The sequence below is a fragment of the Branchiostoma lanceolatum genome, chromosome 3 (genome assembly GCF_035083965.1).
Source record: "Branchiostoma lanceolatum isolate klBraLanc5 chromosome 3, klBraLanc5.hap2, whole genome shotgun sequence".
In the NCBI taxonomy this organism is placed as follows: Eukaryota; Metazoa; Chordata; class Leptocardii; order Amphioxiformes; family Branchiostomatidae; genus Branchiostoma; species Branchiostoma lanceolatum.
Window position 1 is genome coordinate 10198120 of NC_089724.1, and position 22757 is coordinate 10220876.

At 42.3% G+C, this 22757-nt stretch overlaps 3 protein-coding genes across 3 annotated transcripts; all 3 read right to left on the bottom strand.

The window, feature by feature from the left end:
• Positions 1-1073: 1073 nt before the first annotated feature.
• On the bottom strand, positions 1074-7721 carry LOC136430149 (uncharacterized). Its single transcript, XM_066420470.1, has 9 exons — positions 7558-7721; positions 5943-6190; positions 5485-5543; positions 4010-4170; positions 3204-3348; positions 2724-2776; positions 2377-2491; positions 1874-1965; positions 1074-1641 (listed from the first exon to the last, which is right to left on the bottom strand). Exons 1-9 carry the CDS (start codon positions 7595-7597, stop codon positions 1541-1543), a joined length of 1014 nt encoding a protein of 337 aa, XP_066276567.1. The 5' UTR covers positions 7598-7721; the 3' UTR covers positions 1074-1540.
• A 911-nt stretch (positions 7722-8632) lies between these two features.
• On the bottom strand, positions 8633-14988 carry LOC136430151 (cysteine-rich motor neuron 1 protein-like). The gene is made up of 10 exons (XM_066420477.1): positions 14895-14988; positions 14545-14622; positions 13935-14046; positions 13422-13575; positions 12832-13020; positions 11669-11890; positions 11108-11310; positions 10542-10689; positions 9815-9987; positions 8633-9544 (listed from the first exon to the last, which is right to left on the bottom strand). The coding sequence occupies exons 2-10, from the start codon at positions 14592-14594 to the stop codon at positions 9275-9277; spliced, it is 1521 nt and encodes a 506-aa protein (XP_066276574.1). The 5' UTR covers positions 14595-14622; positions 14895-14988; the 3' UTR covers positions 8633-9274.
• Positions 14989-16448: 1460 nt separating this feature from the next.
• LOC136430152 (cysteine-rich motor neuron 1 protein-like) lies at positions 16449-22509 on the bottom strand. Its single transcript, XM_066420478.1, has 9 exons — positions 22382-22509; positions 21909-21976; positions 20871-20982; positions 20604-20712; positions 20098-20312; positions 19005-19149; positions 18360-18521; positions 17737-17915; positions 16449-17337 (listed from the first exon to the last, which is right to left on the bottom strand). The coding sequence occupies exons 2-9, from the start codon at positions 21953-21955 to the stop codon at positions 17083-17085; spliced, it is 1224 nt and encodes a 407-aa protein (XP_066276575.1). The 5' UTR covers positions 21956-21976; positions 22382-22509; the 3' UTR covers positions 16449-17082.
• Between the last annotated feature and the right edge of the window lie 248 nt (positions 22510-22757).

Consider the following 22757-nt stretch of genomic DNA (forward strand, 5'->3'; position numbering starts at 1 on the left):
GAAAAGCCCAAAGTAAAGCTTCAAATATTACTACCAAGGTTGCGCTTTGTCCCTTTTGTATGGGTTTTTAGACCCCAGTGTTGTGATTTTCAAAATGAATTTCTGTTAACGTTAGACCGCTTTTTAAAAACTATCCAGTCGTATCTGGGATTGAGTTATAGTTAGATGCCAATTTGTCATGCTCTATTGTTAACCTACGCAAAAGACTACACTAGCAGACTTAGAACTGATACTACTGCTTAACGGCTAAGAGACGTGAAGAATAGATGGGTTTTAGCGTCATTGGACAAAATTGCTTACGGAAACCGCCGCGCCACGCATACCTTGAACCACTATGTAGACGAGTCGTAATCCTATCATTTGTGAGGTGTATCAAGGGTGCCCGTTGAAATAACAACGAAAGTACTAGTCAGTCAGATACGCTATGTAGCTAGTCCTATCCCTTTATAGCTAACTCAAAGCATTTCCCGGTAATTCTAGAATACCTCATGCAAATAACAATGGACAGAAGCTCCCGAGGCATGTCACGGTATGAGCACGGTGCGGGATGCCACAATGACTCATCTGTGGACTACTTTTGGCATCGGCTTGCTCGACTTACTTTCAGTGTAGCTAAGGCCATGTTGATATGATTATATGGATGACATCCTCTGGGAACCCCAAAACTAATGCGAGCGTGCGAATAAAAACAGTTTGGCAAAAAGAAGATGCCTTCATTATGAAATTAACGGGGTCAATAAGGTTGAACAAATGACTAAACACACGTACAGAGAAGGGTATAGCAATCAATAGATTCTTCATTTTTGTTAATTCACATCTTCTTCATTGACTTGTGCAATCTACGATATTAGTATCCGTATTCCAAATATCTTTTTGCATCTAACGGCATAGATTTGCTCATTTTGTATCTGCTTTGTACGTTTACAATATGGTAGAAAACGTTTTATTTTATTTTATTTTGGGAAATGGGCTAAGATTGATGCGTGCGCGGATGTCATATCCGTATAATCAGATCAACATGGCCAGAGACCATCCTGATGCTCGTACATTTCAAGGGGTCACAAACTCTTCAATAATGATCTCATTTGTTTATTCCATTAAAACACATACAATCAACTATACAGATGTAACAATTAGCTATATGTCGCAATTGAAAGGATAGCCATAGCTTGCGCATCTCGGATTAAAATTTAAGAACTCATTGACAGTTAATAACTGAACGTTCTTTCTAGTTTTTATTTTTTCCCTGCAGCCTCGATTTTAAAAATAGCGAGGCATTTGTCTCTTTTCACAATTCTACAAGTGTTTAAAATTCATACTCTCCTTCGCCTCCATTATTGGTACAAATCAATTGTATTTACTTGTTAAAAGAATAATGTTAATTTGCTAAAACCAAGATGCATCTAGAATAGAAAACACAATCTTTTAAACTGGACTACAGTGATCACTAAACTGGATCAAGATTAAATTAAGTTGACGTATACTGATTGTCAGTGGACTGAGTAAAATGTGTGACATTACAGATTTGTTGCCATAAGAATTAAATGCCCCTTTTGCTCCTCTTTGCACTGCTATCTGTGATTGGATCGGGGCCATTCGTTGCCAGTCCTTGTGGACCTTCATATACAGGGTTTTGAGAACCTGTCGGGCATAAACAAAGGAGCTGATTAATGACACTTTTAAGTAAATATCAAAGTGCAGCATTGATTTAACATGCGTCTTACATAACTGGGATTGGAATGTATTATAAAGCGCAATTAAGTAATCTTGGAACTTTTTACAGAACCAACCCCGTTTGTAAATGCATAATTGTTCCGGATGTACAGGATACTAGGTTTACATGGCTGATTGGGTGAGGGACACTTGTACCTACCCCCGGAGGACTCTGATGTCCAGACGGTACATTTCTTGTTGTCATCCACGTCCTTTGTGCCCTCTAGGTGTCTGGTGCTGTACCCACGCGTACTATGTTAGAATGAATAGAAGACATCCTATCAAAATGATGATTTCTCTAAGATTTTCACTGATACTTAAAAGTTAAGACACATTGCAAATAGTTTGATTCTATCACCAAAGGTAGAGAGAAAAATCATAATGAAATTAACATACTCTCACATTGTAACATGCATCATACCATAATATTTTAGACCGTAAAACCTACACCGTAAAAACTTGACCCCACGACAGAAAACACAAACCATACTATACCATACAAACCACACCGCACCACACCACACCACACCACCATACACCAGACAATATCACACCACACCAGACCCCACCACCACACCACATCACACCACTTCATATTATCTAATTTCAGATCAAGTTAAAATGGAGACATAAATCAATCGCCTTATCAGCACTGTTTATTACCTTATCCGCGGCACCGGAGATCCCGTTCTCTTCCAACGCTTTATAGCGTAGAGTATGCAGGTCAGAGTCACCAACAGGCCCAGGGCAATGATTAGTATGGACACAATCCCTATAGCTGAAAATCAAGTTAAAAAAAGAGGAACTTCTATTAGATCCAGAATTTCTAATGAAAGAAATGTCGCTTTGTCCAAAATCTTCTGACGAAACGTCTGCACTAACGCTACTATTTTCCAGGTAAAGGTTTGGCAATGTGAAACGTACGACCGAACAGTATGGTCTGTCGGATTGTATACGAGACGGTACCTCAATGAAAGAAGTAAAGATTTTATCCAATGTGATAAACATACTTTCTCTGTCGCATCTGGCACCTGTATAGTGAACGAAGGGCTCGTAGATACACCTAAAGTGATGAAGAAAAATTGCATGAAGATACCTATTTAATTTTTCACAACAAAGTGTCTGTAACAATCAAATGATGTATGAAACTATAAGATACAAATTACACAGGAAAGGATATATGTCATGGGGTCACAAAGCTGTGGAAATCTTTTCTACTTGGTTAGCGTAGAGATTAGAATTCAGACCTATTTTGATACGGAAATAAAGTTGGTTGTATGTCATTTGTATTTCATGTTTTGGAAGAGTTCTGTATGACAAAGTGTATTCAAAATCAATGTACTGACAAAGCGGTACAATTTAGCCCTTTGGGCTACCAATATTTTTCCCCGTCTTGTGGAATGCAATGATTAACAAGTCCGCTACATAATTATATGAATTTATTTGTTCTTTAGGAATAACACATCCTTAATTAAAGTCTGTAAACCTACGTGCACAGTAATTTCTGGGAGTCGTCCTCCTGGCATGTTCCACCGTTGGTACAGTAGCGGGGGTTGGCGTCGCAGAACGAGAAGCAGTGGTGCCCCACACTCACACACATCACGTCTGTAAACTCTGTCGTTGCTGTTAACATACCTAGATTGATAAAAACAAGTGCAGCAATGAAAAAAATATTGCCACGGCGAAGGTGCCTGGGTTGACTTTACTTCATATAATAAATGTACCAACGTAGCACTTTTAACTATGCCACAATGGTTATCTAAAGCACTTTAAAACCAGTAAGGCGTCTCTAGCCTGGGTGCCATCCTATTTCTACCGGGGCTCCTACACTCGCGGCGAGTAGAAATAGGATGGCACCCAGGCTAAGGCGTCTCCAGTTTCAGGCTATTTCTCGTCTGTGAGCCCACTGTTTTCAGTGCAATTCATTCGGTTACACCCACTGTCCGAAATCTGGTACGCATTGCCTCAAAAGACCTACTTCCGGGCAAGGAGGTTAACCTCCTTGTTCCGTGTACGCGCTCGAGCTCTGACTGGTCCGCTGGTGACATAGCTTGAATGCCAGCTTCTCGAGTTATGGTGTCCACAGCGTGTGTGCGGAAACATTACAGAAGTGTTTGTGGAATAGTTGGAGTTGTTTGGAACTAGACGTATACTACACTATTAGGCTCGCCCGTGAAGCTTCGCCAAAAAACGAAAGTTGAAATACAATACATACTGCCAAAATCTACCAAATATACGACATTTTGCAAATCGATGACGATCCGACTCTACTGGAGTATAAATGCCATGAACTCACCTGTGTCTGATATGTAAGTCACGTTGTGTATCACCAACTCTCCCAACCTCCCGTCTTTGCTGTCGATGTATTGTTTCAGTCTGGCTACTGCCCGAAGTTTCATGATTCCCAGGAGACTGATTCTAAACACTACGTTGAGGTCGATTGTTGCATTGTCTGGGCTGAATTAAACAACAATTGTTTGATATTTTATTTCATTGTTACGTTTAATCGGTTTTGCACAATCCTTTCAGGCGCAAGTACTGGTTATTAGATGTAACGTTGGGTAACCTAAATTCGTGGGGTACTTAAAGTCGGGATTTTTCGAAAACGGGGTATTTAGGGATATGTGCTAGATGCAAAATCAGTTATAACGCCAGCAATGCAAAGCAGATAGACTAACGTATTCAGAACACTGGCTGAAAAGCTTCGATAACCATGCACTAGAAGTTGGCGACGTCAAAAACTCTCCGTCCCTTATTGACAGAGTCTGGGGGCTTCGTGGGAGAATCACCCAGCACGGTTGTTCGCTGGTTTATAAGACAAATGTCACATCTCCTGCCTGCTAAACACAATTATTTATAAGACAACTTATTACAATCTCTTTTGCTAACCTGCAACTGGATTCTAAGTGTGATCAATCATCAAAACTCCTCTCTGTTGCTACAACCTACGGCACGTGTATTTTCCCGCCGCCATATTGTTAACCAGAATCCTGTTGTCAAGCAGACGACAAAGGTTTGTGAGGAACACTTTTTTGTCTAAATGCTGCGTGTGATAGTGGACTGAGGAAGATATTTTCCTCAAAGTTTGCTCCTAACACAACAAGGAACACATGGACATAGTAGTATTACCATTGCTACGGCATCCAGCTAACTTCCCATGAATAATGTAACGTTACACGTTGCCCGATGATGACGATGGGCCGACTTTAATTGAAGTTCTACCGACTCAACACACGGGTTGTTCCCGAACTGGCCTGATGTGTGCGGTACGGCCGTTTTTTCGTGTATTTTTCTTACTTGGACACGTCTATATCCATAGCACTCTCCTCAAGCCAAGGATAGAACGAATAGCTGCTGTATAAAATGTGATTAGCGGTAAGATATTCAAGACGAATCTTCTCTCCCGAATTAATGTGCCCCCCTGTCCGACAGCACCATTATTGTGCGTGCGGCGGACGGTAGTTTCAAGTTGAAATATTATGGTGTCAGCACGACTAGAGACAAAATCTACCATATATATGATTAGTGCAAAGATAGTGCATGATACTGACAGAATTATAGAAAAAAAGGATGGTTTATTATTCTGCTAGATTGATTTCAGTCAACCATTATCGAAAAAATCCCGAATTTAGGTTACCCAACGTTAAACGTTTTTGAAACATGCTCTGTACAAAACAAAATAAATTTCACAAACTTGTAAAAAATCATTAGATTGCACATAATATATTGAATACAACACAGAGGGTTCTATATTCATCATGAAGGTCTTACCTGACAGTAAAAACGTCGAGGCGAAGCAAATTGTGGTCTTCCTTATACGCCTTGGATGCCTGGAAAATGGAAATTTGTATAAGTTAAAAACGATCTGATGCTTATTGGACTGACAAGATGTTGTTCGTTATGCACATACATGTATAGAACCATAAACGGAGGTCCTCCCAATGATTTATTTGGTACCTGTTGGGTAAAATAATGATGAAAATGTACTCGCAATTTTCATATGGTGTAACAGAACGTAACCGTAATGTGATGTTTATAGTAACCAGAGCGGAATGGCTTTAGTCAGTATGTAGTAGTTGTATACAATGAGGCGATGGTTTAATGTCGGTTCATCTGCATAATTTACTCACAAAAACAACACAACAAATAACCTACTGGCCAGTCTTTATCATCCAATAATCAAGGATATGTGAAATGATGTCATAAAACATGCATTATCTCGAGCTCACCTCTGATGTGATACCTGTCACGAATTCCTGGAATTCTGGTGAAGAGTTATCTGGTAACGACTGTTGAGCTGATTTGAGTTGAATGAATACTGAGTACGGGCTGTGTGCATACTGTGGACCGGGACCACGATTTGTTGATGACGTCACTGATTGAGTGCGGACAGGAGATCCGGAAGTGACGTTGTTATTGGAAGATCCGTTTGCAAGTGAGGCAGCTGTCACCAGCGGTACACAGCTACAGCCCAAAGCTGGTGGAATAAAAAAAAAAAAATCCCATTCGAAGATTCGAGTAGGCATGTGCAGTGTCAAAGGTGAAGGCCCCTGGCTTGTAAATAGTTCTCGTCTCGACATTGTCTCGATTTGTATAACAATGTGCAGACGGGTTTGTTAACGTCTCAGGGGCCTTCACCTTTGACACTGCACATGCGTACTCGAATCTACGAATGGGCTTTTTAACGCAGGCCAGGTCGAAGATTCGAAGTAGGCTTTCCATAATCAATCTCTATATGCGTCACCCAACAAAATACCACAGCAATAAAATCATTCCCTGCTTGTGAATATATGCTTGCTGCTTTGACATTAATTTAGGTTTATTCGTCATTCGTGATTTATTCGTAATTTTTTCTAGAGCAACGATTAAACTCATCTACCAACAGTGGACACGGAAAGGACAGATAGGCATAGAAAGTAACGATGTTCGTCTTTAGGGTTTCACTATTTTCTTTCTATCTTATTTATGCTGGATTAGTTTGTTGATTCCCTTAGCGTATAACTATCTAGGCAAGGACAAACAGACTGGTCTAAAATAAGTACACAAGTTTACACTGATTCAAGTTGAAAATATCGCGCCATCACAATAGCGATAAAAAGTTATTTCTTTATGTAAGAACAACGCGTTATTTCCTCGCCTCGCGCACGATTTAAACGTGTGGTTTTATAGCTTGTGTCATGAACGTCTTTCTCAAGCTGATAAACATTGGTGGCCAGGCAAAAATGACAAAAGATATAGCGCCATAGGTCAGATCCTTTTGTGCACGGTGGATTAGCCACATTGTCTCCTTTCTGTGCGAGGCGAAACTATCAGGTTACTTTGGGCATACCAACACGATTCACGATAATTACTGAAAGTATAAACTCATTTTTTGTAGGTAGAAATGCAAATGTTCACTGAGGTTTAGCCGGATGAGTAATTTAATTGGGTCACTGAAGGTACCCTAATTGTAACTGAGACACAATGCCCCCCTCCCACCGAGCCCCATCCATTGTTGAGTACACTAAACAGGTGACAACTGTTGCATCACCCTCAGGTGGCATTTACCTTATCAAGGTGAGTATCAGGCGGTGCAAGACACAACAACACTACCGCCATTTTGACTATGTACAAAATGAATATCGGACTGAGATATATACACATGGTGCAATATGATACATGATGCCAACAAAGCATCTAACAACGTCTACATATATTTACAATACGTGCGAACGAACGTTAAACCTAGTGGATAAGTACCTGAATCTGAAGTATTGGAATGTCTTAGTGTTATATGCCTGAAGCGCTTATTTTACAGTTCCGTTCCATTTCCATGTGACAAAGGCCAGTCAAATTCTAGCATACCTGTAAGAAGAACCCAAAACGACAGGTACGGGTCCCGCATGGCTGATGTATCGTGTCACCTGTAGTTTAGGGGAGATTTATGGAGCTTGGGAGTCCGTTTGTCTCGGAAGCTAATGGATTAGAAGAAGGGACTGGATTTGTTCCGGGTCAAGAAGATGACACAAAAGTTGACCAAATATGGCAGTCGTTTATCGTGAAACTGCAGTACCACAAATGACTCCTAGGGGACGCTCATATCTGTCAGTCACATGGGGTTCATGGCGAAGATGCGAAGACCAGACAATCTTCATTTTGTGGCTGACTTTAAAGACGGTGCAATCACAAGACTACGGATGTGGATTCAGTCATCAGGGTTTTCTAATCTAGACCTATGCCTGTCTATTTGAATCATTAATAGGTGCTGTCTGTCTGTCTGTCTGTCTGTCTCTCTCTCTCTCTCTATTTCTCTCTCTATTTCTCTCTCTCTCTCTCTCTCTCTACATATATATATGTATATATATCGCTCTCTCTCTCTCTCTCTATATATATATATGGGATATTCATGATGATGTTAAGCAGGTAGCGGCAGCCTTAGCCTTAGTTTCAGGTCACCTCTTCTACTCAATCATGTTGGAACGTTCTTTGTTAAGATGGGCTGACAGAAGATGTGAAACCGGTCTTCACTACTGTCCCGAGGCACTCTGATTACGGACGGCTGGTGTCAACATGATCTTTAGACTCGCTAAACTGCAAACGTGAATCCAAAGCAGGCTTTAAGTTTGCACTTTGACATGCGGTTTGTTTACATTGTGGTATTTCCCAATTAGCACACTACAGGTCAGGTTTAAACGTACGTTTTATGAGAAATTTATGAAATGGTAAATGATCATTCTGATGCCATAGTAAAGATTGTAATCTTTTCTAAACTGAAGATGTTTCTATCGCGGAAATCTCTATGAATTCAATTAAAGGAAAAGCAAACACATGTCCCTAGTGGGAATGTATAAACACCACGTTTACATGGGAATCAGTTGTCATCAGTCACTCGTATACATGTATAACGTTATATATCAGAAATGATGACATGCACACCACAAAATGTTATGTAGTTTTTAATGAGCATCGCCTACAGTGCAATGACCTAGTCCTACACACCAGAGCTTGTAACAGTTACAGATTTCTTGACATTTGCATTTTGTGCTGGAGTTTGTGCACAATTTTCTTTATCTTTCAAGCGCTCTCCTGACTTAAGCTGTGGTTGATAGTATATCATTGAGTCGCTTATGTATCTACGAAAGCAAGTACCTCACATACGGTAGTCACATTTTCTTCCATAACACGTAAGGCCATGTTGATTTGATTATATGGATGACATCCGCGCGCGCTTAAATTTTCGTTCGTTTCAAAATAAAAATCGACCATACTGTAAATCGTACAAATCAGCTTCAAAAAGCATATGCCGTGAATTGCAAAAAATATTCGAAAAACGATGCTAATGTCGTAGAATTCCAAAATCAATTCCAAAGTAAAAGAAGAAGAACAAAAATGAAGAATTTGATATTCGGTATACCATACTCTGTTTGTTTAGCCATATGTTCAACCTTCCTGTGTTCATGTTGAAGGCAACCTTTTTTGCCTAACGTTTTTTTTTTTAATTCGCACGCTCGCGTCAGGTTTGGGGTTCCCAGAACATTTCATCCATATTATGAAATCAACATGGCCTATGAAAAATTCGGCATCAGCCCTGACGACTGGTCTTGAACGGGTCGTATTCACACACGAACGCGTGCTGAGAGCTGCACTCTCCCAGCAGCCACCTGTAGCTGTGCGGACGGCTCATGTAGCCGCAGTCGTTCTCAGGAGTGTTGGAGCCTTGGAGCTGCCTGGTCCAGCGCCTCTGGTCCAAGGAGGTGTACGGCACCCCATCACTCCACACCAGCTTCTTTTCCGTCTCCTTGTCACTCAGGCCGATCCACGTGCTCTTCCGAATCTTCCGAGATACTCCCACCTAGTGATGAATTGTGAAGCAATACTCAACGTTTCTATTGCGTTTCATACTCTCAGATTTCGTTTAAAGATGAAATGTTAGCACTAACTATATTAGTCTTGAATAACTGCTTGTATGTATGTATGTATGTATGTGTGTGCGTGTGTGTGTGTGTGTGTGTGTGTGTGTGTGTGTGTGTGTGTGCGTGTGTGTGTGTATGTTTGTATGTATGCGCCATGTGTGAGTGTTGTTCTCAATGGCAGTGTGTCAGCGGTTTTTGTTTGAACTCACCAGTACAGGATAAAGGCTCATCCTGTCCCTGACGGTGGCCAGTCGTCCCCCCTCCGCCCGACAGGTGTCCTCAGCCCGTCTGTACGTGGTGGGTGTTCGCTCGAAACGGTAACAGAGGAACAGACCGCTGGCCCTGCGAGGTTTGGTGTAGCCTTCTGGACACGCCATGTCCGCTGTGCATCAACACGACACAATTCCATATATCCGTTACTATCACGACAAGAATCCGGAAACACAAACACACAGACAGACAGACAGACAGACTCACACACAGACGCACAGACACGTCAAAAAATATCTCCACTTTTGAGATGATGACGTATGCCAATAACAAAAGTTGTACTAAATAGAAATGCCCTATGCATGCTGCGGCTTTAGCAAGCATCATGATTGAACAGTACAATCCATATTATCGTTTCACTGTTTAACTGATCAGCATCTTGGTCCCTACGAAATAATGATTTAAAAAAAGGTAATGCTTAGGTCCCATTTCCAACCATTTGCCCGGCCGGGCTGTTTGCGAAAACGAAAATCAAAAATCCATATCAAGAAAATAAGCAATACCGCGTTTGTTGTCTTTTATTATCATATTTTTCGTTCCTACAAGCTGCCCGGCCGGGCCCCGGATTGGAAATGGGACCGAAACATAGGTGGCTGACCTTAGGTAGTCCATTGTAAAAGGTAGTCCATTGTTTCCTGGACACAGACCATCTTGTTAAATCCTTACCTGTTTTTTTGCATGTCCACATCCCGTCATCCCCGAGTGTATGGTACTCCCCTCGTGGACACTGTTTCTGGTCACACTGGACTGTCCCGTTCTGCGAGCAGGAGCACAAGGTACCGGGAACTCTCTTATCCGCCCAGGATTCACCGAGCTATGCATAGATGAGTCATAAAAAACATACTCTCCAAGCAGGGGTTGACGTCGTTTAAGGCTTTCTATTTGCCAGGTTTTTCTTTTTATCCGCCAGCGGCAGACTTGTTTTAGATGTCTTTTTTGGCGTCCAACACAAGTCGGAGTCTAACCGCTTCTTGGAGAGTAATACAAACACAGAATCTGTGTATTATATCAATGTTTCAAAATTAGCTAGATTTCTTACACTTCGTTCATACTAGTAGTGTGTACCAACATATTTGACTTGAGAGCTATACAGCAACTTGCAATGAATCCATCTTCTCTGGTACATACACAGATTCTGAAGAACTTTCATGCGAATACCACAAAGCATAAGTTACTTTGATAAAATACACTTTATGGTTGGCAGAATACTGTAGCGATGTGAATATCTTTACCCGGTGAGTCTTGCCGTCATGTTGACAGCTCCCAGCCGGGCAGTCTGAGAGAAGAACACACCCATCGCCCTCCCACACTCGTCCGGTCTCGCAGGTACATCCGGGTACGCACTGCCGGGTGCAGGTCGGAGAAGGGTTCTCACAAGATGGCCGACAGGCTGAGCCGCACTGTGACCACCGGCTATGGGCGGGGCAGTTTTGTCCTAATAAGGAAGGAAAAAAAAGACGAGCAAATTGAACGGACCCGTTTCCAAAACTCCGGCGGAAATTTGGGCCACAAATAGATTTAGAAGGTAGACCGCTATGACAAATTTTACCACTCAACCACTCTCGTTTTCAACCAACTCGCGCACACATACCCAGCACATTGTGCTCTCGCGAGAATACATTTCGCAATTGCGCCGAGGGTTAGAATGGGGAATAACAGTATTTAGTTGAAATTTGCTTCCTCAGTTTTCAAGGGGAAATGTCCCACCGTGCAAAAATGAGTCTAAACATGCACTCTCTATGCACCTTACTCTCTCTTGTTATTTTTTAGTAATCTTCCCTTCTACAACTTACCTTTGACAACGCTGTTGGCAAGTTTTAGATCTATGACAGCACAAGTTGTCTCACAGTCCCTCATGGTGAGGAAGTTGTTCCTGTTCCCTCCACAGCCTCCATATATGAACGACTTGCACTTCCTTTCGGAAGAATCGAAGTAGAACCGCCTGCGGGCAGCCCGGCAGAGCCCGACCTTCTTCGGCTCGGCGCACGTGTCCGCTGATCTGGCGTCCGGCTTCCCTGGAGAGTGATCATGAGCGAGAAATGAAAGTTAAGTGTAACATGAAGTACATCGTGAGTACAAAATATGTAATACAATGTGTGATCGTCTCACTGTCCTGATAACTGATGTCGTCAGTTGTCGCTTGATTGTTAGTTGTCTCAGTAGCCAAAAGAGATACCAATACATTATCATTCTGTGTTTAATGCTTCGGTTGCAATATGAACAAGGGGCCCGCCGGCTAGTTCACGGGCTGTATTTTGTCACTTTCGGGCGTGACTCCTACTTGGTCCCGTCGGACACCCTGCGGTTGCCGGAGTATTTTTGGGCCTGGTCGGGGGAAAGCATAACACAATCTCTCCCTATCTAGGGTTTATATGGGCCTATCTCATAACAATCAAGTCAACTATAAACATTGTGATAGCTACAAGTGTTCTGCTGAACATGGGACTTGGCCGCTGTACTGGGAGCAACAGATACCGGTTATGCTAGGATCACATTTCCTAGACGGTGCCCAGTCGGGATGTTTGCGAAAACGAAAAATAAGATATGCATATCAAGAAAATACGCAATTTCTAGTTAGTTATTTCTTACGTTTTGTGTCCTTTATTGTATTCTATATCATACTTTTCGTTCCCGCAAGCTGCTCGGGTTTGGAAATGTGACCTAAGCATTACCGACTGCTTCCCGTGAATTCACAGCTTCATACTGAGGCGGTTTATCACTTAACATTTATTCATCAAGCGTGATGCATCCGTCACCACATCGCAAGTAACACATCACACCCCAACAATTCATATCCATCTATAACCACAGCTAAAAGCTAGCTAACTAATTGGTATGAAAAGAACAAAACTCGTATCGTCCTTCCATACAATCGTGTGAGCAGGATTCGGAAAAGCAAAGATTTGTAAACAACGTATTTCCGTCGTAATGACATAGCGAACATCTTGAAACTCACGTTCACCGCCGGCTGATTGACACTGCTCCAGCGGGATACATTTCCTTCCTTCCCAGACGTAGCCTTTATCACAGCTGCAGCCTCGGACGCAGAGCCGTGTGCACGCAGGGTTCGGGTTGGTGCAGGTGGGGCGGCATCGTCCTTTACACCGGGACATGTGGCTGTTCGCAGGGCACTCCTTATCATTACCTTTTATGAACATAAGAGGATGACTTATACCCCCATTACGCTAGGACGTCGCTCGCGCCGCGCGCTCTCTACAACATAAACTTAAACAGAGCGCTGAACGAATTTCATAGATAAAGAACGAATGTTGTTACGCTTTACGTGTTTTGCTGTCATACATTAGCATTCTGCTCGATATCCCACTTATGAAATCAAGGGCTACACAAATCCGATCTGGGTCGCAGTGAGAGCGCAGCGCGATCGCCGTCTAGTGGAATGGGAGACTTATAGATGTTTATCCAAGAAGAGAGAGTTGGTACTAAATTTCTTCTCTCGTGTTATTTTACGCCTTACGCCTACAGATTATCGAATTGCTCTCCAACTTGCCTTAGCGCACTTGTTGATGATGTAGATAATGACCTTACCTTTACGTTGACAGACTCCCACAGCCATGCGTGTGAATCCCATGCTGACTGCCCGTCCTATGCCTGTATATTTAGTCCGACCCTTCACGCACGACAGTGCGGACGAACATGTCCCGGTGATACCCCAGGGTCCTCCGCATTTTTCTCCCACCATCTAAATTCAACAAAAATAAAATATCTTTTCTGTCAGTGCGTCAAAGTGAGTTCTCTACAGAACAGTCCGTCAAGATTGGCATCACTAGGCAGAATCTATAGGATGACTTTTCAAAAGTATCAAAACTATTCATTCGTGTTTGGGGATTTTCAAGACCTTATGGACTGACTTACATATATGTGTCGCTGTGTTTACCTTCAAATGTAATATTTCCGTGACCCAGACGTGCGTGGGGGATTCAAGTGCCACGTTTTCTCCACATATCTGTAATATTCGTGACTCCCGAATCTGAACACGCACATGACGAGGCGCTACCGTCGCCTTACGCCTACAGATTCTCGAATTGATCTCCGACTTACCTTAGCGCACTTGTCACAACAGCCGCACGCGTCCTTGACGACATCCCCCGGGCACGACGGGGTGGGGGGACAGGGCCGGCTGGCACAGGCCATGCAAGAAAGTGCCGCGGCTCTGTCGAACACGTGAGTGGATTGACATTTTTTGAAAGTACCATGAGACCTCCATACAAAACGATCATTCATAGTAGATTATTTCCCTCACGATTCACTTTTCTATGTGCAATCTTGTTGGTATATAGTTGTATTTTGAGTTTTTATTTTATTTCATGCGCTGTTATAACAAAACTATGCTATTCATTATAGAGCCGGTCCAGGAGCTCTATATATTACACTTACTATAACGTTACATGGTAGAACAATAAAAAACCTACTAGTTCCCACCTTCCCGGTCACAATTGCAAAAAGGGGCCGTCGGGCAGTTTACGAGATGTTTTGGGACACTTTCGGGCATTGCCTCTGCGTGGCCCCGGCCCCGGTCTTCGGGGCCCGGTCGGAGCTACACCCCCTATAGACACCGGTGCAAGAATGACCGTAGAATTACTCGGGTTAAAACATCCACTCTGCTACTACATAGATGTTTAAAAATGCTGTATGAACCGACTGCACAAACCTGAGTACAAACACGAGCACCAGAGCTGCGAGAACAACCGCTCTCTTCATGACGAGGGGCCCAGTTATGCCGTCCGGTCTACAAGAAGGACAGCAAAGGCATGTTCCGTGACATGGATTTCGGCGAAAGAAGAACGTGAAATATTTGTGTTTTTTCTTACCAAAAGCGTTATACTATGCATTTTGAGGAAAACTCGAAAAGAAGAAGAAATCGTCTAAGATGCCAGCTTTAAGTACGGTGTATAAAGATGTTTTTGATGTACACGTCTTTGTTAGCCACACCACGTGGAATTCTAACATGCCGCCACTGTTGAAGAAACTTGGAATAGTATGTTTGATAAAACACCCTACCGTTTAGGTTTGACTATGTTGGAGAGAAGACTGCCAACCCCGTCCACAGCACGTCCGGCCGTCACCACAGCCAGCAGATCTGCCGACGGCGGGGGTTTCAGCGGCTTTTATTCGCCCTTCAACTGGCAACGCATAATCCTTGTTTTATGAAAGTTCAAGGCTGGGAAACATAAGGCTTCGGTACTCTAATGTGTTGCCCAGCAACCACGCAAACATTCAGAAACAAATTAAAAAGACCTAAAATCAAATAAGCAGACCCAATGATGTTTTCAAGACTGCCTCAAAGACCTGTACTGTCGTGCAAAGTACATTTTGTCCTAAATCCAGAAATTCTAAATCAGTTAATGTTTAAGTTCAAGTTCTGCAAATTGGCTTTTTGGTCCTTTTACACATGTTCGCACGGGAATGTTGAAGTTCAAAAGGCAGCTTGTACTTGGTTCCTATAGCAGAACCATACACGGACAGTCTTCCCTCAGAGGATCAGTGTTCAGCATAGGTTACATGATTAAAATGCAACAAAGAAAATACCAGGTACATTGTGTATATGATAAAAAAATACCTGGTTATTTATTTGATGGGAACATTTTGTAACGAGGATTTGTTGTTATGGCACTGGTGATTCACTTACATAACAAGTTACACACTTTAAATATGAGCTGCTTAACGACATTAAACCTAATGTCCGTCTTGGATACTGGTATTAGTACAGGAACCAAGTTAGTTCAAGTCTTCCCGTGCCACTTGGTGGAGCCTATGACGGCACACATCTCCGATTCGCAGCCCTTGGGCCACGCAACTTTATGCAAGTCTCTACAACAGGGGGCTAGTCCGCTGGTAGTGATGTGTATCTGTTTAACTTCCATACTCTTTCCCAAATGCTGAGTACTAAGCAGAGAAAGCAGTATGTAACATTTTTAAAGTCTTTGCTATGACCCGGCCGGAGAAAAATTGATTTCGTTTCACCCATTTTAGATAAAAATTTTGATCTTGTGATAGATGAGGTATTTTTGCACCGCAAATGATAATGATTAGCTATGGGAGACAGTGAGTGAGTGAAATGATAATGCTCTGCTCAAATTGTGTTATCATTCAGTTTTTTAACCTGCTAACAACGGGTCTAATATTGATTTGGAACGATTTCTGTGTCGTAGTTGTTGGCTTGATTCGATCTTTACTCCGCGGAAGGCGATGAAAGGTTTTGAAAGTGCAAGAGTTTTTTTCTCACGAGGTTTATCACCACAGCACCAGTGACGCCAATGGTACATGGCGTCATTTAACTGCTTACCTGAACAGAACAATGTAGCTTATCAAACGTTGAATCGTTATGGACTAATGTCTAACTATTTTGTATCCAATTTCATATCTTGGCAGGGTGGATGATTGACAAGTGAACGTTCTTACAATTGAACTAATTACATACCGTTTCAGATGACGCCTTTCCCCACAGCTCAATTCAACTACTATTAATGATAAAATACTGCCATTTTATCAAGGCTTTGTTTGAAACTTCATGAAAAGTTTCCCTTTTATGTAAGAAAGATATTACGCACAGGATTTGTCTGCACCTGTATTTTATTCCATATTTTTACCCATACATGTGGTAATTTGCCTTGCAATTCATTTAAAAGATCAAAGATTTCAACTTGTTAACGTTTATGTGTTAAAAGCAATAAAGAAGCATTGTAACAAGTGATGCAACTGCAATAGAGCAGAATTCGACGTTCTTATCTATGCTTTTAAGGAATGCCAAGGATTGTTTTATGAACCGTGAAAGATTACGTAAAATATGTACTGATACATGAAATATCATTAAAAGCACCTCTCATTCCTATTGACATCTTTTATAATTAGTCCCTGCCATACACCCGTCTAGCAGCATCTTACTCATCAATCTTTTAGCTTGCTTTTTGTCTCTGCATAAAGGTACATGCATATATAATCAGACTGTAGTATTTAGCAAACAATTGAAGCACGCCCGCTTCACAGGCTGCGGCGCGGTCATATTCGTCGTAGGCCCTCTTATGATATCAATGTCCTAAGTAGGCTGTGACAGAACCAACCGTCATGATCTAAGATAGGCTATTTCGTAACAATACAGGTTACTTTTTCTGTTACATATGCACTACATCCCAAGAATGCCCTCAGTTTGCTATAGTGCGACGATGGTACGACTTATGTGACCGGACCATTAGTTCTTGTACGGGTTGTATTCGCAAACGTAGGCGCGCTTTGCGCCACACTTGCCCCGCTGCCAGCGGTACAGCGCCGGGCGGCTCATGTAGACACAGTTATCGCCGGGGTTGTTCCGGGTGCGCGGGCACCAGTGGCTGTACTGGCGGCGCTGGTCGTACTTCACGCCGTCACTCCACACCAGCCTCCCCGTCCGGCCCCGGGCACTCAGACCGATCCACGCGTCCGCGTGAAGCTTTAGGAACGTCAAAATCTAAACAGAATCGGGAAAGAGCAAATATTAGTCTTTTTAACATTAGAGACATGTATATTTCGTACAGAATAATGTTACCTTTATTTCACGAGCAGTCTGCAATTGGAATCCATATAATGATCATCAAATATCCATCTGAAGTTACACTTTTGTTATACTGTACCATGACTAGTCGTAAAACAACAGTGTAACCCGACATAGTACATCAAAACAACTTTCACATCTTTTCGCATAGTTCTGTGTAGCTCTGGCAATTTGTTTGTGGTTTTACTTCACCCATCAGTCGTATCAGCTCTTTACTTACATGTAGCTTTCTGCTTACACTTATTGAAGCTTAAAATTAATGATCTATTGATGAGAACACCTAGACAGAGCTGCAGTTCATGAGAACGTGCTCACCGTGACCCTGAATTGGGTGATGAAGCTACGGATGGTCACCAGACGCCCCCCGTCTACCCGGCAGCTGGTCTGAGCCTCACGGTAAGACGACGGCTTCCTTTCGAACCGGTAACAGAGTGACCGGCCTCTGGTACTAGAGCTCGAGGGCTTTGTGTAACCACGCGGACAGCGGCCGTATTCTGTGGGCACGTGTATTGACATTGTACATGTGAGAAACACATTGAAATCCTATGTAGACATTTTAGACAAGGCAGGACACTATCATTATTTTCATATATTAGGAATTCATATGTACTACGTACATTACACATTTTGTGAATGATGATTGATAATACTTGAATTACGTCGATGAAGGTTAGACATAATGCATCATACAAAATGAATTTTCGAACTGGATAAGATATATAACAGAGCCATAGTAGTGCATCAAATGGATTGATTTATTTGCATATGACGAATCTTAAATTGATGATTGCTTTACAATTTCAATATCACGAAATGAGGAATAGCACCCAAAATCATACTCTTTAACGCTGTAATCTCTGCAGAAACATATTCCTGTGCATGTATTCTGACAGGTTTCAAATTTTCGGTAAGACTGATCTAGTAGTGCCTATCCGTACCTTTGCAGTTGACTTTGTTGCCGTAGGCGTCGAAGAAGACAGCGTTACATCCCCCGCAGTAGTTGGACCGGCAGGTGGCGTCGGGATGGGCCGGGCATCTGGTGACCTGGCACGGGTCGGCAAAACAGTTGACCACGTCCACTCCTGGAGGACACAGAGTCGCTGGACCAGAGAAAGGAGTTATATGAAAGAATTAGATATGACATATTTGAAAACGCTGTACGTTCTAGATCTCTGACTTGTAGATATAAATCGAATGGCAGCTCATCGACACTAATTGTACACTAACCGCTATATTCGGCGACGTCAGCGAAAAGCATTACTTGCTGTTAAGTTATGGCCACCACTGGGGCCTAAGAGAATTATTGCACACACGTAAAAAGTAAAATGTATGATTGATCATGAAGTTTGATCAAATAAGATATGAGACAAATATCAAATATGAAGAATTTCAAGATTTAAATCATCAGTTGCTGGTAGAAATAGTGATTACCTGATGATATTTCCTAAACCTGATTCATCAGATCTATATGATGGTCCATTAGTGTACTGTCATGTACACAGCGATGTACATCAAATGCCACTGAATTATGATGACTGTCAATTGTTAAACATAATGAAACATTCTCAGTAAAGGTTTCTTACGGACTGGTCTGCAGTCCCAGGTGCCTTCCTCAGTCAGGTAGTGCTCACTTCCCCGTGAGCAGTCGACGAACAGACATCTCTCTCCCCGGCCGTCACACAGGCAGTTCTTACCGGCTGTTCCACGCACACCCCAGGACTCTCCCACCTGTCAATAAGGAATGAATGAATGATTTTATTGTACAACAATTGCAACGTATGTGGCGTCGTGTGGCGCAAGTGTAGAGCGCGCGGCTGTCAAACAATGGGACCCGGGATCTAATGCCCAGAGACATGTCCGAACTTGCGTCACGACGTTGTGCCCTTGAGAAAGGCACTTAACACGACTTTCCTCACTTCACTCAGGTGTAAATGAGTACCTAGCTCATCTAGGGTTAGGGAAGTCCCTCGGATAGGACATCAAATGGAGGTCCCGTGTTTGGGGAGAGCCACACCCCGCGCACGTTAAAGAACCCACCACACCTTTCGAAAAAGAGTAGGGGCATGCCCCGGTGTGCGATGGTCCAAATCTTACAGTCTGGTCTGGGATGACATCTTGAAAAGGTGATAGTCACCTGTTATGTCAATCCTTCCACAAATGTGGTAAATCGAAATAAATAAATAGATGAATAAATAAGCGATGACAATGTATGGCAATGTACAGATAACATAAGTTACAATCTTGGTCTATTTTTCAACAATTCTAATTACTACATTACTATATCGATTGCAACCTACAGTAATTACTAAACAGAAATATTATTGTAAACATCATACTGCGTATGTCTAGGCTACTTTACGACTTTACATTTGTCAAAAGAATAGCACAGTTTCTTTTTTGGACACCGTTATGAATGTATTGGCCTAGGTCGCTGTTTGGAGATTTCCAGTTACTTTGAGTTTACATCTGCGTCACGTTCACAATGGTAGTGTACGTTATGTTTGCTAGCCCATGATTATTACATGTAACGCTTGGAGTTAGATATGAAAAGATAAGCTATGACATGTCGTTCTATTGAATAAAACTAGCTCCTACATCGTGTTACGCTGAAGGGCTGCAATTTTGGAGAAATATGAAGAATATGGGAGTTTTTTTTCCGTATTTATTTTTCCTTACCTCATAGCGCTTTCCGTTGTACTCGCAGGATTGCCTTGGACATGAGTCACGTGGGATGCACACACCGTTGTGCCACACGTGAGTCCTGTCGTCACACACACAGCGGGCCACGCACTGAAGAGTGCAGAACTTTGGTTCGTCACCGCATTTCGGCTCACAGGCACTCCCGCACTGACTCCAACTGCTTCCAGGAGGACACTGTTGGCCTCCTTTACCTATAGAAATGGTTTGTTCTCTTTAGTCAATTATCAATTTCGCGTAAAGCTCCGTTTTACGTTTGAGATGCATGATACAGCAGACACACACACACACACACACACACACACACACAAACACACAAACACACACACACACACACAGACAGACAGACAGACAGACAGACAGACAGACAGACACAAACAAACAAACACACACAAACGCACGTGTACACACCGATTGATCATGTTAAACACATTACACACAAAAAACTGACTACCATCTTTACACTGCCAGTATGAACGTCTTACCCACACAGACGCCATCTGCGTTGAAATCTTTCGGTTCCTTATCACAGACAAGTCCAGAAGAACATTTTCCTGATATCCACCAGGGTCCACCGCACCTCTCTCCCTCAACCTGAAATATTCCCGGGTTAGATTGAATGTATCCATTACACTTTAATTCTAATAATGGGAAAAATCAATCAAGCTAAATGTAGTCTTTATCTGCTGTTAATACTACAGAATGAACGACGTATAACGTTAGACGATACAGGTATTATGGAATAATCTCACTTTCGCACAGGCAGCGCAGCATCCGCAAACGTCTGTAATGACATCGGCCGGACAGGACGGAGGAGGCGGGCATTTCGAGCGATCACACGGGAGACAGGACAGGGCAGCCACGCTGTCATTGTTGAGAAAGCACACGACGTCATGAAGGTGAATCACAACTTAGTTATCTTCATAGTTATCTCCATGAAAAATGGAGATATTGTTTTTGGTGTGTATGTGTGCCTGTGTGTGTGTCTGAGTGTATGTTTGTGTTTCCGGATTTTTTTAGTCAGCATAACTCATGAATGTCTGAGTGGATTGTAATGATATTTGGTATGTGGGTAGGTGTTGGAAAGACGGGCCCCCTAGTATGTGACCTTGGTACTGCAGCAGAACTTCCGTTTTTTTATAAACTTTTTGACCTGGATGCGCTATGGTCTTGCTTATAATTGTATGGTCCATAGCTCTACAATGACTGGAGGCTAGGAAGGTGTTTCTCATGAAAAAATTACAGACTAAGTAGTCGATAGCTAGTTTTGGTCTAAAAGAATAAACTTTGTAAACAGCTGATCCCTAGGAACAAAACATTTCAAAACTCGCAAACAGGTCTTGCCTGGACGATGAGTTAGACAACTCACTAGTAAATAGATCTCTAACCCATATCAGCCTCAGGCATGATGTTACATAGTTAGGCAGGGATCAGTTGTGACATGCTGTATGGCCCCTGCCGGGTGCCTAGTAAAGGTGTATGTAACGACTGACAAGTACAATCACACATGGCCAGCACTGCTGTCATAGCAGTAGAGTATAAGTTATCACTGAATTGAGCCGGATTTAGATTAAGGCAATGAAGGTATAGATTTAAGGAACATTAGACTTGAATTACATCATGGCAAATATTTGAATATATTGATATCATCCTAACACTGGTGACTGAAAATCGTGACATTTGTCTAAACAAACAAGCTTTGATGCATGTGCAGAAAGCTTGCTTGAGGTCTCAATGCCCTTCGTAGTAATTATGCAATTTGATTAAAACTGGACAAGCAAGGAAATTACCTTCTGACTGCTACCAACAGAAGCAACGTCCGAAGTAGAGTCCCCATGGTCCGCTGGGGGTGAGGGGACTAGACATAGCAAGAGAACACAGAGTCAATAGAGTCAATATACTAGCAGACACAAAAAGGACGGTACCTTACATTTTATGTAGCATAGATATGAGGACATTGTGAAAGTGTAGTTGTCTATGGTCGCATTTCCTTTTCTTAAGACACCGATATCCACCCAAGACTGTATCCAAACGAACATAGGTATCAAAACGATATCAGTGTAACGACATGATAAATAACACATAATTAATCAAAAAAGAAATGAGACATTCCTTCCTTATCTATGCCGTCATCTGTGTACGTCCATAACCAAAACGAACGACGTCACCCAGCAGATTTGAAATTTTTTAAACTTAGCCCAATGCTTCCTTTACGATTATAGATCTACGACATGTAAGCTATGTGAGAGAAAAATAGACTTACCTTAACACCGATTACGCTCGAATGAGCTGTGCAGACAACTCCACCAGACTCACACGGTTTCTGTGTGGTATGGAGAGGTCAGTATGATGACCCTATACTTGCACCACACCTAGAGTCGGCATTGTCAAATCATTTCATTTCAATGTTATGTCAAAGTGCAACATGACGAAAATACAGTGATTGTCATCATCCCTCTACATCATTTAATTGGCTGAACTTCTTAAATATGTATTCTTAAAGTGGTTTTAGTTACCGGAGTTTCAATGATAACTTCTGTATGTTTTTTTCTTGGGCCTTATCTGTGGCAACGCCCCCTTCAAAAGAGGCCTGCAACACAGTGCAAGTCCCCGGGCGCGTTACGTATGTTGAAGGCCAT